An 18149-nucleotide genomic window follows, 5' to 3' on the forward strand; every position below is an offset into this window, starting at 1 on the left:
CTTGAAACGATTCTACAAAATATTTATATTTATAATAATATAAAATATGATGCCGTATTCAATAATAACTAATCATTTATTATTTATAAAAAGTGCATACACCATTAATATTATAAAGTAATATAATATATATAATATATATTTATACTTTATAGGAACTAACCAGGGATGTAGTGGAGGGTATGCGCAGGTATGCGCCGCATACCCAGTTTCCAAATTTTAAAAAGAGAGCATACTCAAGAAAAAAACTAGAGACCGCAAGTATGCTCTGAAAAACGTGCGTATACCCAGCATTAGCCACTTGGTCACTTCACAAAAATTGTCTTATGTCAGTAGGCAGTAATCATTTAATTCTATAACATAATATTATTATGTCTAACTGTCGAGAAATGCGGGTTACGGAATGCCCATTGCTCATAGATAATATGATATAATATTTTAAATGGATTTTTGTATACAACAGTCTATTTTTAGATTAGCCGCTATCGGCGCTATCGATAACATGATAAAATTATATTATGACGTATTTTGTTTGTACAGTGTATTTAAGATTTGTCAACAATCAATAATAATTATATCGTAGTAGGTATATTATTATGTTATTTACTTATTTGTCATTCGACCGTCTAACTAGTAATTACTAGTCACTAGTCACTGTGGTACTGTGTTCAGTGAATATAATTCAATATGGATAAATTTGTAATACGATCTACAAAGATAAGTCAATACTCAATAAATAACTTTTATTTTAAATAATTATTAGAAAATAATAATAGAAAATAATAAAATATACACTTCAAAATGTTTATGATAATATTACTATTTCACTGTATATTTTATCTGCCTTGTTTCTTCGACGATGATTAAAACATCATTGTAATTTGTAATATAATATTAATATATAAATATACACAAATTTAGTCACAATAATTTAATAATTATTACTATAAAATTTGTTTGTTACATTCGATACCAGTGGTGCTATAAGAATAACAGTTTTATAAATAATTAAAAATATAATAGAATAATGAGTACATTATTTAAAACTAGATTTATCTCTTATAAATTGTGAATTAAATATTAATTGAAGTAATAAATGATTAAGTAGATGGTTATTTATAATTTAAAAATTAAATTATGAACAATATACCTAAAATTGATATTGTTATATTATAAACATAATTTAAAATGAATTATACATTTTTTAAACTTTTAATGAATATAAAAGATATGTTCGTATGAGTATAAATAGTATGCATACAAATAATTGTATGTCTAAAATTATGAATGGACAAAAATATGCGTAGGTAATCGATTATATTTTGAAGCTGAAATATATCACAATATATAAAGTACACAGTATTATTAATATATCTAAGTATATATACAACTTTTTACTGTGACATTATATTATAGGATAAACAATTATTCAAAGAAAAAAAAAATTCAGAACCGGATGATCCAGTTACTTCAGAGGAAACATGTATGTCATCGTCTAAGACACCATCTAAAATTTCAAAATTGGTAATATTGTTTAGTACTTTTAATATAATTTTTTTAGAAAATATTATCAATATTTGAATGATCATTTTTATTATAATATTTTAGGATCAGAAACAACTCAAAGATGCTTCAGAGAAAAATTCCAACACAAATCCATTTAATGAAGTACATCTTTGGCCTTCTGAATGGACTTACAATCAATGGATTCAGAAAAAAGATAGATATCCTTGGCTCATTTGTGATGATGGTAAAATTGGATGTTTTTATTGTAAAAATGTTGGTGAATTAAAAACATGTAAAAGTCAAGGTGTTGAAATCTCAACTGAATGGAGTCAAATAAACGTTGATGGTGGTACCAATTCAAAATTAGTTACTCGTTTAAGTATTTTAAGACATAAAATATCAAGACACAATAGATCTAAAGCACACAACTTTGCTTTAAATATTTCAAGAGAAAAAACACATAGTAAATTAAGTACATCATTTGAAACTTCAACTTCAAAACATTATCAATCTACAATAAAAATATTTCGTACTGTTTATTTTATTGCAAAAAATAACCGACCATTTGATGACCATTCAGATCTTGTTGAATTACAACAAATGAATGGGGTTTTATTAGGCCAAACATTACATTCGAGATATTCAAGTACTTCTATTATTGATCATATAGCTACTAAAATGAGAAATAAAATTGTTCAAAATATTATAGAAACCAATTCAAAGATTTCTATATTAATTGATGAATCAACAACAAATAGTTCATCATCTGGTATGATTATTTATCTCAAAGCCTCCATATCATATGATTCACCTGTTTTTATATTTTTGGATTTAATTGAATTGAAAAGTCAAACATCTATAAACATCATAGACCAACTACTTGAATGTTTACATCAACATGGATTTACTGATATTTATTTAAAAGAACATTGGATATCATTTGTCACAGATGGAGCCAGTGTTCTTTTAGGAAAAACTAATGGAGTTGCTGCACGCTTAAAAGAAAAATTTCCAATAATATTTAGTTGGTATTGCATTAACCATAGTTTAGAATTGGCAGTTAATGATGTGTTAAAAGATATTACAGCAACGTATCATTTCAAATATTTTCTGGACACATTATATTCTTTGTATAGTCGATCACCTAAGAACCAAAACGAATTAAAATTGCATTGTGAAAGTTTAAATGAAATATTTTTAAAAATTGGTCGAGTACTCGATGTTCGTTGGGTTGCTAGCAACTATAGAACTGTAAAAGTAGTTTGGAAGATGTATCCAGCTTTATACAAACACTTTAGAAGCTTCTGAGGATAAGTATCGTGATCAAAAAACTAGATCCAAGTATAAAGGTCTTTGTAAACGGTTGGAGCGCTTACAATTTCTTTCAGACTTGGCACTTATGTGTGATGTGTTGTCTGAATTATCTCAACTTTCATTAGATTTGCAAAGTCGGGATGCAACTTTGATACAAGCTGATAAAAAAATTAAAAGAACTATTAGAGTAATTGATTCTTTAAAAACTATCAATGGTGATTATTATGCTGAAGCAGTCGAGGCTATCGAACAAATGATGTTTAAAGATATCCCTTTATGTAATAATATTAAATTAGTATGTATCAATAAAAACCAATTTATTACAAGTATTATTAACAATTTAAACATGAGACTATTAGATAATAATGAAGAAGATAAAATAATCATACAAGATATTCAAATTTTAGATAAAAAAACATGGCCAGCTGATGTAAATATTCGTTTTGGTGAACAGGAAGTAAAACGACTTTGTAACAGATTTCTTTTAAATCAAGAAAAAACATTAAGAGGATTAAGAATATTAATCGACGAAGAAACCAATGAAATTGAAGAACTAAATGAAATAAATAATTTGATAAACACGATCCCATGTTCTACAGCAGAATGTGAACGTGGATTTAGCTTAATGAATATTATTTGCACTGACATACGCTCAAGATTGACAATTCACAATATTTCAAATTTGATTATGATTAACATTGAGTATATGGGACCCTGAAGACTATGTCAAAAGTTGGATTTAACACCATAGAACAGCTGATGACAATAGATCCAGAAAAATAAATAGAAAAGAAAAAGAAAGTTTAAAACAAAATTTATGGAATATTCTATAACCTTAATTTATAAGTTTTTAATATTATGTTTATGTTATTATGTATTTGGTAAATAAATAAATTTTATAATAATATTAATTATTACACTGTTGAAGTTAATAAAATTTATTATTATTAATTTATATAGGTAATAGAACGGTGATTGAGGAGGGGGTAGGGGTTGATGACAAAAGCCCCCCTAAAGCTGCCTCATATTAAGCATACTCACAAATAATTTTAGGACTACATCCCTGGAACTAACCTATTGGGGAAGAACTAAGTTGTCTATCTGGAAAACGGTCAAATTCTGATCTAGTTGGTTCTGTCTGATTTTGAATCATTTGACCTTTGTGTTTAACAGTTTTTTTGACCAAGCGCAAAATCCGTTTTTGTACCAATTTGTTGGTACCACAGCAACACTATTGTCATCTTGGAAAACAACAACTATCCACATTTTTATACTTACTGAAACAAAAATAAAAAAATAAAAATGTGTATATATATTACTTTTATGTAGGTATACCTACATATTATATGTATGAATTATATTATATACCTTTAATCTATAAAAAAAAAACCTTATTAAAAATATACAACTCATTATGTACAAATAATATATACAAATATTAAAGTTTATAGACGAATCTATAACATGCAGACTGATGATTAGTGAATAAGTGGCATTGCAATTTGTTGATCTTCAGAAACCAGAATCATAACTTTGGAATGGATATCAGTTATTTTCCAGTATTGCAAATCAGTTGATTTATTCTGAACAATATATATATATTTAATTTTGAAGACTTCAGTGGGTTTTCATAAAATGGTTGTTTGCTTAAAAACTTATATCCAATAATAACTTGCTCATTTGTTTTAATAAGGTGTGCAATATTGACAACAGTTACTATATCACCTCCAAATGTTAATACAAATCTATCCGCAGTAGATTTTAATTTAATAGTAAAATTCTTTACCTTCGAAGTTACAAATTGAGGACCACAAGTTATATTTTCTATTAAAGGACCTAGATTATGATGGTGAACTTTTTTGGAATTTAGTTCCATTGAACTACCAGCTGCAATAATATCAATTGAACATTTCTCATGATACCACCGAATAATTTGCTGTAAAGGTAGATCATGTTTTCTAATGGAAGTTTTCAAAATTTTCATGAAGTTTTCAAATGGAAAAAAAAACAAAAACAGAAATCTAGTGGACCAAAGTTATGGTAGTCATCAACAATGTGCAACAAACCATGCACATTATGCGAAATGTAATGTGATCCATAAATATGTTGAAAACTCTTGACAAAGTAATTTAAAAGTTTATCAGCATAGTCAATTTTATCATTTTGATTTGGGCTCAATAAAATGATCATAGCAATATTTAATGTCATAAAATTTGAATAACAATCTTCAGACAGAAATTTTTTTAACACTACAGGACCAGTATACAATAAAAACTGTCTAAATTCTGTAGCTTTCCATCTACTTATTTCTATCAGACTTCTAGGTTTCCTTAAGAATTCAATAGGAATGCATGGTTTAAGTGATAGTAACAATTCACTAATTTTTGATGCTTCCTTAGCAGGTAGACGAACTGAAACGGGTCCTTTACTGAGCCAAAGATTTAAAAGTTTGCGCATAACACCTAACATAACAAGATGCATATAATCAAGTGGAAACTATATCAAAATTTGGCAATTCAATAAGATTAGATGTAACTCCTCCATGTAAATGATGATTTGCTTGTATCATATTAAGATAACCATCATAATCTCTCTTTTTACTGGGAATTGCATAATATGGAAAACAAGTCCTATTTTGTAAGAATTCTCCAGATTGAAAACACCTAGTACAAGATGAAAATCCAGTGTGACCTTTAACTTTCATAACAAATGATTTTGCCGGAGCATCACAACAAAAAGCAAAAATTATTATTTTCTTTAAAACACCTCCAACAATAATCCCATTTTCAAATAATATTTTACATTAATCAATGAAATATTTGAGATAATCATTACTATCACGGGGCTTTTGATCGCCATGATAAATTCCAATAGGAAAAACATTTTCATGATGTGGATGAATGTATCCTAAAATAGGCCATAACTGACTCGAACTGCTTTTAGATAATGGTAGCCCGTCAACACCAATCACTATTTTAATTACATCATCCAAAGTTATTGTTTTTTAATTATTGATAATTCCATTCTCTAATCCAAAATTGTAGTATATACCAGGATTTATTTCCTTTATATCAGTGGTAATTGTTGATTTAATATTCAATAATATTCTACTGTCCGATGGTAACAATTTTAACGGTAAATAATCTTCTTCTTTTAATATTTTTAGTAATTTGTTTAATGTTGTATGAGGTACATTACATTCTACAGACCAACTAGCAATTTTATTTTGTAAATCAATTTTTGTGGTACCATTATTGGTAGACAAATTTTATGAATCATTAGTTAGTATACTAACTGATTCAGAATTATCTGTTTTCAGGGGTTTTTTCATTGGTATTGGAAATATTATTTGTAACTAATTCCGGTGAAGGTAAAAAATTATTATATTTTTGATCTAATACTAGTGAATTATCTGACTGTGGTGCATTAAGGATTACTTCTTTATTATTACTAGTTAGTAAACAAATTTCTTCTTGGATTTTTCTTCGATTTGTTCTATAGCTTATAATCATGGTTATGTTTTTTATCTAATATGTTCAAATTAATATTATAGTCTATAGAACCTTAAAAAGAAATAAATAATATATATGATTATAATAATAATATGGTAAGTATAAAGAGGGGTATAAAGTATAAAGTTGCATTAATAAAATCCATTAATTTATTCAATGATAGTACCTATATATAGGTATAACTATAAATGAATGGTTCTCACTTAAACTCATGCCATTAATTTTTGTAATGAGCAATAATATGTAGAAATGGATTTAATTTAAGTGAGCACTAAAAACAATTCATCTAATATAGATAAATAAATACACTAATTGATTTTTTAAATGCAAAATTTATAACATTATATTATTATAATTACTTAATTATTTGGCATTATATTGTACCTAGCTATTAGTATTTGTTTGTTAGTGTACACTATATACTATGAAAAGTTTATATTTAAACAGTATTTTATTTTTATAATTAAAATTAAAAGTTATCTATTAAAATGTTTAATAAAATAGTAAATACCATAAGATCAAAATAATATAATAATCTTTTCATGCTATGTTTTTTCAAAACAAATTTGTTGGTATCTAAACCAGCGGTGTCCAACTTTTTGTGAAGATTGAGTCACATCATATGATATATATGTATATATATATATATATATATATATGGGTAAAATATATATGGGTAAAAGTTGTTGTGAGCCACATACTTTTTTTAAATAGGTAATCATTCAAATACATTCAAATTTAATGATTAAATTATATTCTATAATACAAATACAACCATACATTTTTTTTTATAATTTTACAATAGCGGAATAAGCAGAAACATTTTTATATATAAAATAAATTTTTCTCGTAATATTAATATATCATACAATTAATTAATGGTTTTTAAATTTAAGTAAAGGTCACATCAAAATCATATTAAACACCCTGATATAAACAATAATTATTGTTATTAAAATGTTTAAGAACAACTGCAATAACCTATTACCTAACATTATATTAAGGGGCCGCAACACAATTATTTTTATATGCGTTATAGGTGCTTCGCATTTCCTTGTTTTAAAGGTATTAACGAAGTCCGATTCTAATTTTGAAAAAAGATATGGAATTCTTGATGTTTCTATTATGCTTCTACCGGATGATTTTATAAACTATTAAAATATTAATTAATTACATATTAATTAGGTTTTATTATTTTATTCATTTCATTCTGCTGAGAAATAAAGTGGAATTGTTGTTTAAAAAAATCATCCGTCCAAATCACAGTTTAACTTCTAATCTTTAATTTTGTTCAGATATATTTTAAGCATAAAATGACTCTAAGTAGCGTAATTATGGAAATACAATAATATATTTTTACACTAAATTGAAAAATATTCCTCCGACAAGTGCTGCTAATGAAGTTGAGTGTCAATTCCGACAGTGATAGAACTCGATTACTCGAATTTCCCACTCTACACACCGAGAGCCAAACTAATATTATACCCGCGTCACGCGTGTAGAATATCCTTATCTGTGTTGGTCTATCGTACTCGGTTATTTTTAAAATCTAATATAAACATAATTTGGTTTAATATTATATTTTAATGATACATGCAATAATTGCAATTACGAACAAAATAATACTAAACTAGTCAACGTGTTTGAAACATTGCACAGTTATTTAGTATCTACCATCTACTTTTATGTCGTACTGTATGCCTACGAATTACTAGTGTTCCGTGTTATTTTTTTGAACTACCGTATTCTAAGTAGGTACTTGAGTTATTTGTATTAACAAAAATAATTTGTAAGTTACCTACTAGAAAAAGTAAGTATAACATTATAGTATTATATATTTATATATTCTTAAAATTAAATTATAAATACGGACAATAATATGTTGGCCCTAGAAATCAGGATAATTCCCGGTGGACCACTCTTTGTATTTGATTTTTGAATATACCATGTATACTACAACTATTTGATATTTTTTATTCGAATAACAAAAAAATTAAAAAACGGGTAACGGGTAAGTCGTGTGTCGCTCTGCTGGACAGTAGGTTACAAGTGGCTAGTGGGTTACTGTGATGATGGATAGAATTAAATTTGAATCCAATGATATTATATCATTGTATACGAAAAACGATTCTGAGCAGAGACGGTTTATCTGTCTAGGATATATTATAGATTATTAAAAGTTTTCAAATCTTAGATTTAAAAACAAACATTTTTATGAATTATTAGCATAAAATAATTTGCGAATTTTCATGATTTTTAAGTATGTTGTCAAAATTAAAATTTGAATGCTTGTAAAAAAAAAATTGTGACTATGTATTTCTTTTATTTTACAACTGCTCTTGTAAAAATATTTTAGGAGCCTTGTATTAAATTCTCAATTCTTAGATATAAAAGGAAAATTTTTTATGAATTTCGAGCATAAAATAATTTACGAATTTTTGTGATTTTTACGTTGTCAAAATTCAAACATTGAATGCTTATGAAAATTATTTTATTTTTGTGTCTATCATCACGTTTTGGGTCAGTAAAAGTGCTTCGAGCTTTTGACTTCAGTATCTCGTTCGATCAGAAAGTGAATCTAGTTGGTACTTTGGGGGGTCAACAGTAAAAAGTTCTCAATATTTTTCAAAATAATAGGGATAAACACACTAAAAATTAAGGGGAAAACGGGAAATTTTACGCACAATCAGTTTTCGACAAAATCGATTTTGGTTTTTGATGTAACTTAAAAAAAATAACCAAAGATACATGAATTTTTCACCGAATGTTTATATAAGTATATTCTATCCACCATGCAATTTTAAAAAATTTTCGACTTAACTTGAACTATTCTTATGTATTTGCAAATTTTGATCATTATTAATTTTATTTTTAATTAGTATCGATAAAAATTTATTTGTTGGGTTGAAAAGCTTGAAAATTTAATACAGTGCTCTTAGAATATTGTTACAATAGCAGTTGAAAAATAAAAGAAATATATTGTTACAATTTATATTATATGGATACAATAAAAGTATCAGCCATTCAACAAAAATGTTTAAATTCAACTAATCACTAAAAATTGAAATTAATCTTTAAATTAGTTTCTCAACTAAGTATTTCATTAGTCACATGTTTAAATGTTTCTATACAACAGATGAAACTATGACAGAAAAAGATAAATTAACTGTTTTGTCATTTGATGAAACTTATTTAAGTAAAACGATGTCCTATGAAAAGAAGAGAGAACAAATTTGGGGTCCTCATTAATGTTTCCAAGTGGTGATAGCAAGAGGAATTATAAGCCCGTGGAAACAGCCAATCTATTATATTTTTGATGAACCCATGACGAAGGAGATTCTGTTTGAAGTAATTCAGTCATTGGAAAGCATTGGATATAAAGTTTAATAATTAATACAATTTTAATATTATTTTATACATTTTTCCTAGACTAAATTATTGATGAACTTAGTTTGTTGCAATGGTGAGTGATATGGGCCCAACAAACCGAACACTTTGGAACTCTTTAAACATAAACATTGAAAGTACATCATTTGAAAATCAATAGTAAAAATGTTCATGTTTTCGCAGATGTTCCGCACTTAATAAAACTTGCAAGAAATCACTTATTAGACCATGGGATTGTCTACAGTAATAAGTACACAGGAAAAGATTCTCTGGCCAAGTTCTTAACTATTAATTGTACTGAAATTAATTTTGCCTACAAAATCAATCGGTCACATTTAGATGTGACTGGTGCTCAAAGGCAAAATGTTAGACTGACAGCACAGATTTTCTCTGAGCACTTGTCTAAAGCAATAGATTTTTGTGGAAAGGCTAAAATGTTAGACCATATTCCAAATTGGCAAGAGGTAAATTATTTATTCTCTATAGCTTGTAAAATGTAGTTAGTACTTCTTTTAAAAAAAATTATTAATTATTAATTAGGTAGGTACCTAATCATTTTATAAAAATAAAATTATTACAATATAGGTGCATAATTTATGTAAGTATTAATGTTTCTACTTTTTAGATGAGCAATGTATTACTTTTATTCAATAATTGGTTTGATTTGTTGAATACAAGAATGGCTAAAGACAGATTTACTAATAGCTATGGCTTAAACATTAAAAATCAAAATATTTTTTTAAATAAAATGACTCAATATATAAAAGATATGAGAGTCCATGGATCAAAATCGCTTATGCCTTTCCAAAAAGGTATTCTTATATCAAATAAATCGTTTGAAAATCTATTCAATGATCTACAAAAAGAATACAAAATAAAATTTATAATTTCTCGACGGCTCAACCAAGATGGTCTTGAAGCATTTTTAGTTATATAAGAGGTATGGGTGGTTCAAATGATCATGTTCGGACTTCGTCAGCCTATGCTCGTGGTTGTCCAGTCCCACTATCCCAGGTAGGCAACACTGGTCAAGAGACGCTCCTTTCACCCCGGTCGCCTACATGCAGTTCGCAACGGTCGTGATGTTTTCGACAGCGCGTATGTCGTGCGGCTATCGTTCATTAGCATTAGTAGGTATTGTTTTGTTTGCCGTTCGCAACAATTTTAAGTTTGCAAGTCGCAACACCATAGCTCTACGACGTCTTTATGTTTGTTCTGCGTCTAATGCCCGATCGGTTCAATCAATCGTTCACCTTGGTCATCCGTTCTGTTGACAATCTTCGGCTGGTTCTTGCAGTTTGAAATCCATCGCCTTGCAGCTCGCAGTAACACAAGGTGAAACCATTATCATATTATTGTTCTCTGTCCAGTTCGGATCCAAACCTCGTGGTTAAGAGCTCTAGCTCAAGTCAGACCCACCCGTCAACCTTTGCAGTTCAGCATCCCGGTTCCCCTTATTTATTTATGTATTGAGCCGCCGTCTCGTTCCCCTTTGTTGTTTCTTTGCTTAATATATATATATATATAATATTATTAATTGTGTTATGGGTAATCTGGACAGATTACTTAATATATTCTTATCCTTTTGTTGACATTTTTATTATTTATGTTTATTAGTCTGAGGCTGATCACCTCAGCTAATATATTGCGTGCATTGCAACAATTGTAATAAAGATTGGTTATATATTGTAATTATAATTCACTTGTCAATAACTATACTAAACTATTTAAAATAGAATAAGACTTTGAACAAAATAATTAATTAACTAATTAATTACACATACAATCTATTTATCACATGCAGATTACGTTGGTACGTTTTAGGAAAGCACTCAAATATACTATTTACAGTTCACCGAAATACAGAGGAACAAATAGATGGGGAATATTTAATTGACTCATCAATTTTGTCTCAGAAGTAGTTGAATGCAATTCTAATACTTTGTCTTTTGTTGAAACCATTACAATTGAAATTGAATTAGATGTTCTCTTTATTTGCTTTTACCATTTTTCTGAAGTTAGTTTCTCTCATTCCACCACATGAAATGCAAATTTTCCTTGCATTTTAAACATTTTATAACATCGCCTTGAAAAATGTCTTCGTAACAAACCAAGCACAACATAATGAACGGTACGCTTAATTAAACAGTAGATAAGAGAACGATTATCGATACGACTATGCACATTGAACGCACAAATGCAACAAAATATATATATATATGGCCACATAAATATGAGTGTGAATGAAATTTATTATGGAGATGATATTCATTTAGCTAAAAATGCCTTAGTATTCTTAGCAGTTGGAATTAATGGTTATTGGAAAATACCACTTGGTTATTTTCTTATTGATACCTTAACTGGTTTAGAAAGACAAAAAAATTTACTGTTTACATATTTGGAACTTTTACACAGGCACGTAGCCAGGAATTTTTCTATGAGGGGGCCAATATTTGTTGGCCCCTTTATGTTTTTTTACCCCCTACCACTCCTTTCCTTATCACATAATATCTATAAAAATATATACTACATTTTAACAGTATAATGTCTGTATTGGTTGTTAAAGTTTTATATTATATTTATATTAGGTAGGTACATTTTATTATATACATTTTATTATTTATACTAGAATAAGTCTTCGGTTTTTATGGTTCACAGCAAATCTTCTGGTAAATTCATCTAAATCTAATGATTTAGATAAATGTTTTTCTATAGACAATAGTGCCAAATTATTCAACCTACAACAAAAAATAATAAACAAAACTATTATCTCATAGGTATCTAATTTTAATTAAGTAATTGAGATGCTTATAATTTACAAAAACAAAAAATTTCCAGTTTGATTGTTTTTCAATGGGATATTTTTTGAATTTATGAATGAAATATTTTATTTTTATTTTGTTAGATAATTGTATTATACATAATAGCATTTTTAAAGATATGTAATAATACATATTTTGTAGAAGTGTATAATTGTTTGAGTTTACTAGTCATATTATTTTACATATTTAAATACTGCACTAACCTTTCATTTGTCATAAGAGATCTCATATAGTTTTTGAGCCTTCTTAAACAAGAAAATGTTCTCTCACATGCAGCACTTGAAACTGGAATAGTTATGATAATTTGTACAATTTTATGAGTTTCAATAAAAGCCAACTTGTATTTTTCTAACAGCTCCAATAATTTCATCATAGTTTTAATTTCTGTATTATTTTGTAATTCATATCTTTTTATAGTGTTTGGTAATATCTTTAATTCTGACTTTAGTACATCAGTATTGGCCCCATAATGTTCGGCTAAAGGCTGAATGTGCGAAAAACTTAAAAATTTTTCATTACCAGGATGTAAGTATGAGACAGCACTTAAAATATCTTTATTATTGGAAAATCGATTTTTAATTTCCAACAAAATGTAGTCAATTACTGTATAATAAAGATTGACTTTTAAATCTATTTTGGATGTATACAATTCTACTTCTAATGAGTTTTGTTGTGTAAATATAAATTGTTCAAAGTGTTTTGGTATTTTTTTTATTCTTTTTACATTTGTATCTTGTGAAGGTATGGGTATGTTATTTTTACCACATATAGAAATGGTTTCAGCATATATGTTACTAAAAGTTGTATCTGTATCTTTTAACCGCATATCTTGAAGGGTTGATTCTAAAGATGATATTAAAATCAATGCATTAGCTAGTTCAGCACTTACATTTTGTAAATAATCGCTTATTCCTTTAAACATATGTAGGATATAACAGAACATTACTAAATTTAAAATAAATTTAAAATCAATTTGATGAAGTAAACCTATAGCTTCTACAGCACGGTCTCCTCTTTCATATGCTAATTTGTTTAATAGTACAAGTAATGGACTAATTGCTTTTTTCATTGTTAAGCATGCAAATACTTGGGCTGTCCATCGAGTTAAGCAAATACGCTTAAGTTCAACTTTTGAAGTTAATTTCATGGCATTTTGAATATCAACAAATTGAGCATGAATAGAAGAACCAGAAATAAATACATACAGACTTTCAATTAAATCAAAAAACATTTTAACTCCAGATACATTTTTACAGATATCTGCAATAACCAAATTCAGACGATGATTGTAACAATGCACATATAAAGCCTGTGGCACTTCTTTGCGAAATAATGCTTGCACACCATTAAATTTACCACTCATTACATTGGCACCATCGTACGTTTGTCCCACACACTTGTTTATGTCAACATTACTGATATCAAGTATTTCTTTAATATATGTAAATAAAGATGTAGCACATAAAGAACCAGCAGCACGGAAACCCATAAATCTCTCATAGACAATACCATCCAGGTAATATCTTAATACTACAGACAACTGCTCAGTTTTACTAATATCCTTTGTTTCGTCAACCATAATTGCAAAGTATTCACATTTCTGCAATTCGTTACTGATTTTATCCCGTACTATTTGACCAAAAACTGTAAGTATTTCATTCTGCATGCTAGGACTGGTATACTTTGAATTACTTGGAAGTGATTGCCTTTTTAGCTTAAAATCATCATTGAAATATTCGAGCAACTGTACAAGCTCCAGAAAATTACCACGATTGACACTGTTTTCACTTTCGTCATCCCCTCTTTGAGCAATACCTTGAACTGCAGTGAATAACAACGCTTTTCCAATATACTGAATGTATTTACGATTTTCTTTTACTAACTTTAAATGATTTTCATTAATTAAAGTTGATACAGATATATTTTTTCTTTTCATACTTGTGTATTCAACAAACATAACTTGACATTTTTTGTGTTCACTACTTGATTCATGTCGTTTAAACCCTGAACTTTTGTCTAAAGCTTTTTTCCATTGTTTAAATCCAATTGTAATAAACACAGTGTGTAAGTCATAATGCTTAGAAAAAAAACGACATGGAAAACAAAATACTCCATCGTCCATTATACTGTACTCGATCCAATTAAACATTTTGTACCATGTATCTGAGAAATGTCTCATTCTGTTAGAAAACATTGTTTTTGGATAAAATAATAATTTGGGTTGTTTTGGTCCATCATCCAAATGTTGAGCAAGATCTTTTGGACCTGGTATTGTTTTTGATATTTCAAGTGTACAAGAGGAAGAATCTATAGAAGAATTTATATCAACACTATCAACAATTGTAGCACAACTCACATGTTCATCACTACTGTTGCTATCATTGCTACTTGAGTCTTGTAGTTGTTCTTCTTCATAATTACAAGTCACAATGTCACCAACGCTATTGTTGAAATCTTCAACATCTAAAAGTAATAAGTATTAATAAATAAATGTATAAATATTAAATATGTATGTAGATAATATGAAACTATGTAAGTATTATTATAAAGTATAAGTATGCGCAACAGTGCAACTGTAACATTAACCTTTATTTATCTCTTTTATCTCTGTAGAAGTAGATGCTTCACATAATAACTTCTTGCTAATATCATCTTCATTAACTAAAACATGATTATTGGACTTAACATATTATTTATTAAAATTATTTTTTGTTAAGTTATCTAAATTATCCAAGTCTTATATGGTTACATTACATATAATCAGGGTTTGGAACATTCATTCAAAAAATGAATGCATTCACATTCATATTCATAGAGCTTAAAATTGAATGTATTCGCATTCAACATTCAATTTTTCAAAAAGAATGCATTCTTAACCGCATTCATGTAAAAAAAAAATGTTTTATTTTATATGAATAAAACATAATTTATTAATTTATTTTTTTGTTTAACAAAATAACAAGGCGTTTTATATATTTCATGAACAATAACAATAAACGAGGTAGGAGGTATAGCAAATTGAAATAACACACATTTTAAACATTAACTGCAATTTAACAATATTATATATAAATAAATAAATAAATAAGATATTAAAAATAATAATAATTATAATTATAATTTAGAACCATATATATTAACATGTTATATAAATGGCTAATGACTATTGAAATGATGAATGAGAAACATCTTTTGTTTCACAATAAATATTAAATAATATAATAAAGTAGGTATAGAAATACTTGTCTTTAGTCCACATTAACTATACTGTATATATAAATGTATATGTATCATAGTAACATTAACATCAAACATGAATAAAATTTTTTTTTAAATTTTTTGGTATTAAAAATATAATATTTTTTCCATGTGATTAGAAAAAGAATGCATAGTTACATTCAATTTCCATTCATATTCGTTTGTAAAATAAATGCATTCACAATCATAATTCATAATGTAAAAATTGAATGCATTCTTTTCAAACCCTGCATATAATAATAATAATAATAATAACAATATAATAAATAGGCAGGTACAAATTAGTATTAATTATCAACTATGTTATGATCAACAAATAAGTAAATCAAAATTTCATGAATAAAATAAAATAAAATAAAAACAATTATTTATGAAAATAATGTATCCACCGAATGGTAACAGGTAAATACAATACTAAATAGTAAATACCATAAGTCCAGAAATATTTAGTACTACCTACCTAAATTATACTTTGTAAAAATAGTGTAAATGTTGAGATTAATAAGAGTGTGCAAAGAGTATAATGCACATAAACACTATAAAATAATAATCATCTTAATGATTAAAAATTAAAATACTACAAATTCAACAATATAATAGAATGAAATGTCTTAAAAATTTAAAAAAACTACGGATTAATAATATGTAGGACGTAGGTACCTATTAATGATAGAATATACAGCTTTAAGAAAATTAGTCTAATAATTAGTAAATATAAAATGTAGGTAAATAAGACTTGGGTAGATAAAATGTACCTGAATTGTGTATAATATTATCGTACATACCTTTCTCAGTTTTTAAGTTTTTTGGATTATTAAAATAACTTATTATACTTCTCTTCATTGTAATACTACTACAACTACTTGTGACTTGGCCTCTGCCTGATTATGAATAATGAATCAATACAAATCGATACACTGTGTATATTATATTGATGAGGTATGTTTATTTGTTATTGACGTTATTGTAGACTGTAGTAAATGGTGATCACTATCACAATGTTACTGGAATAGTGGAATATAAACTATTGTACCTAGTCGTGTTGTCTGTGGTCGACGGTCGTGTTTATCAAATGCACGTTCGAGACCCGTATTTGGAATTTCTAGTTTTCAATCTATTCTTAGACGTGTAATTCACTCTAATCTTATGATTATCACTCTTATCTCAAATTGTCGAGTGACGAATTTTACGGACTAACGCATATACGCCATGTCGCCATATACTAAGAATTAAGATACTTTAGTCCGTGGCGAGTATAATAACGACTAATAAAATAAAATCTTGGAATTTAATTTATGTACCTACCTAATACGATTGTTTGATTCGGCCATTCGGAATAATCAAATGCCATTATATTTGAAAATAAAATTGAGGGGGCCAGTTCGGGGCCACTGACTTTTCTTAGGGGGCCAGGCCCCCTAAGGCCCCCCCCTTGGTGACGTGCCTGCTTTTACATGAAACTGGCACTAATGTTAATTCAGTAACGTTTGATGGAGCATATTGTGGACATTGTGTACAAGATTAGGTGCAAATTTGACTTAAGAAAATACAAGGCCATTTATTGAAATCAAAGATTCTAAAAATAATGTTAAATAATTTTAAACAATTATGTTAATAAAAATGTCTGCTTTTGTAGGTTTTTATTTTTTACGATGCTGCCCACATGTTGAAATTGATCCGGAATGCTTGGGAAGATAAAATTTAATTTGCAATGCAAAAAATGAAATAATTGATTGGAATTACATTTGTCGACTATTTGACCTAGAATCTAGTCAAGGATTGAGATTAGGTACGAAATTAACAAAACTTCATACATTTTTTGGTAATGAAAAATTGAATGTACGATTGGCTGCACAGTTACTCAGTCAAAGTGTTGCTGATGCCCTGTATTACCTAGAAAAAACTAATACCAATTTTAAAAAACGTCTCACCTACTTCAGAATTTATTTCATTTATAAATAATGCTTTTGATATCTTGAATAGTCGTTCTAAATTTTCTTTAAAACCATACAAGAAGCCCATCAGTAAAAACACCATAGATAATTATAAAATACTTATTGAATAGTTTGAACAATACATTGATGGTCTTCAATTTTCAGAAAGAAATATAAGTACTAATGAATGGTTTATAACAAAGGTAGTTGTATCAAAGAGGAAAACAGGATTTATTGGATTTATATTAGCCTTAAAGAATAGTATTAACCTTTTTGAATATTTATACATTAAAGGTGATATTGAATATTTAATTACCTACCTATAAACTGTCTCAAAATCACATTGAGGCTACCTTCAGAGCGATACGTGGAAGAGGTGGCTATAACGAAATCTCACAAGTAGACAGTTTCATGCT

General features: G+C 27.6%; 1 protein-coding gene and 2 pseudogenes across 1 annotated transcript; 2 read left to right on the forward strand and 1 right to left on the reverse strand.

The window, feature by feature from the left end:
* Positions 1 to 18149, forward strand: part of LOC149060951 (uncharacterized) — a 289350-nt pseudogene that overhangs the window by 47156 nt on the left and 224045 nt on the right.
* Positions 1188 to 3653, forward strand: LOC149060953 (E3 SUMO-protein ligase KIAA1586-like; annotated as a pseudogene).
* Positions 12285 to 17247, reverse strand: LOC149060954 (zinc finger MYM-type protein 1-like). Its single transcript, XM_089217701.1, has 4 exons — positions 16585 to 17247; positions 15128 to 15202; positions 12745 to 15004; positions 12285 to 12457 (listed from the first exon to the last, which is right to left on the reverse strand). The coding sequence occupies exons 1-4, from the start codon at positions 16640 to 16642 to the stop codon at positions 12340 to 12342; spliced, it is 2511 nt and encodes an 836-aa protein (XP_089073827.1). The 5' UTR covers positions 16643 to 17247; the 3' UTR covers positions 12285 to 12339.

Source organism: Diuraphis noxia, unplaced genomic scaffold (genome assembly GCF_037042655.1).
Source record: "Diuraphis noxia isolate RWA-SAM2 unplaced genomic scaffold, SU_Dnox_SAM2 contig0001, whole genome shotgun sequence".
In the NCBI taxonomy this organism is placed as follows: Eukaryota; Metazoa; Arthropoda; class Insecta; order Hemiptera; family Aphididae; genus Diuraphis; species Diuraphis noxia.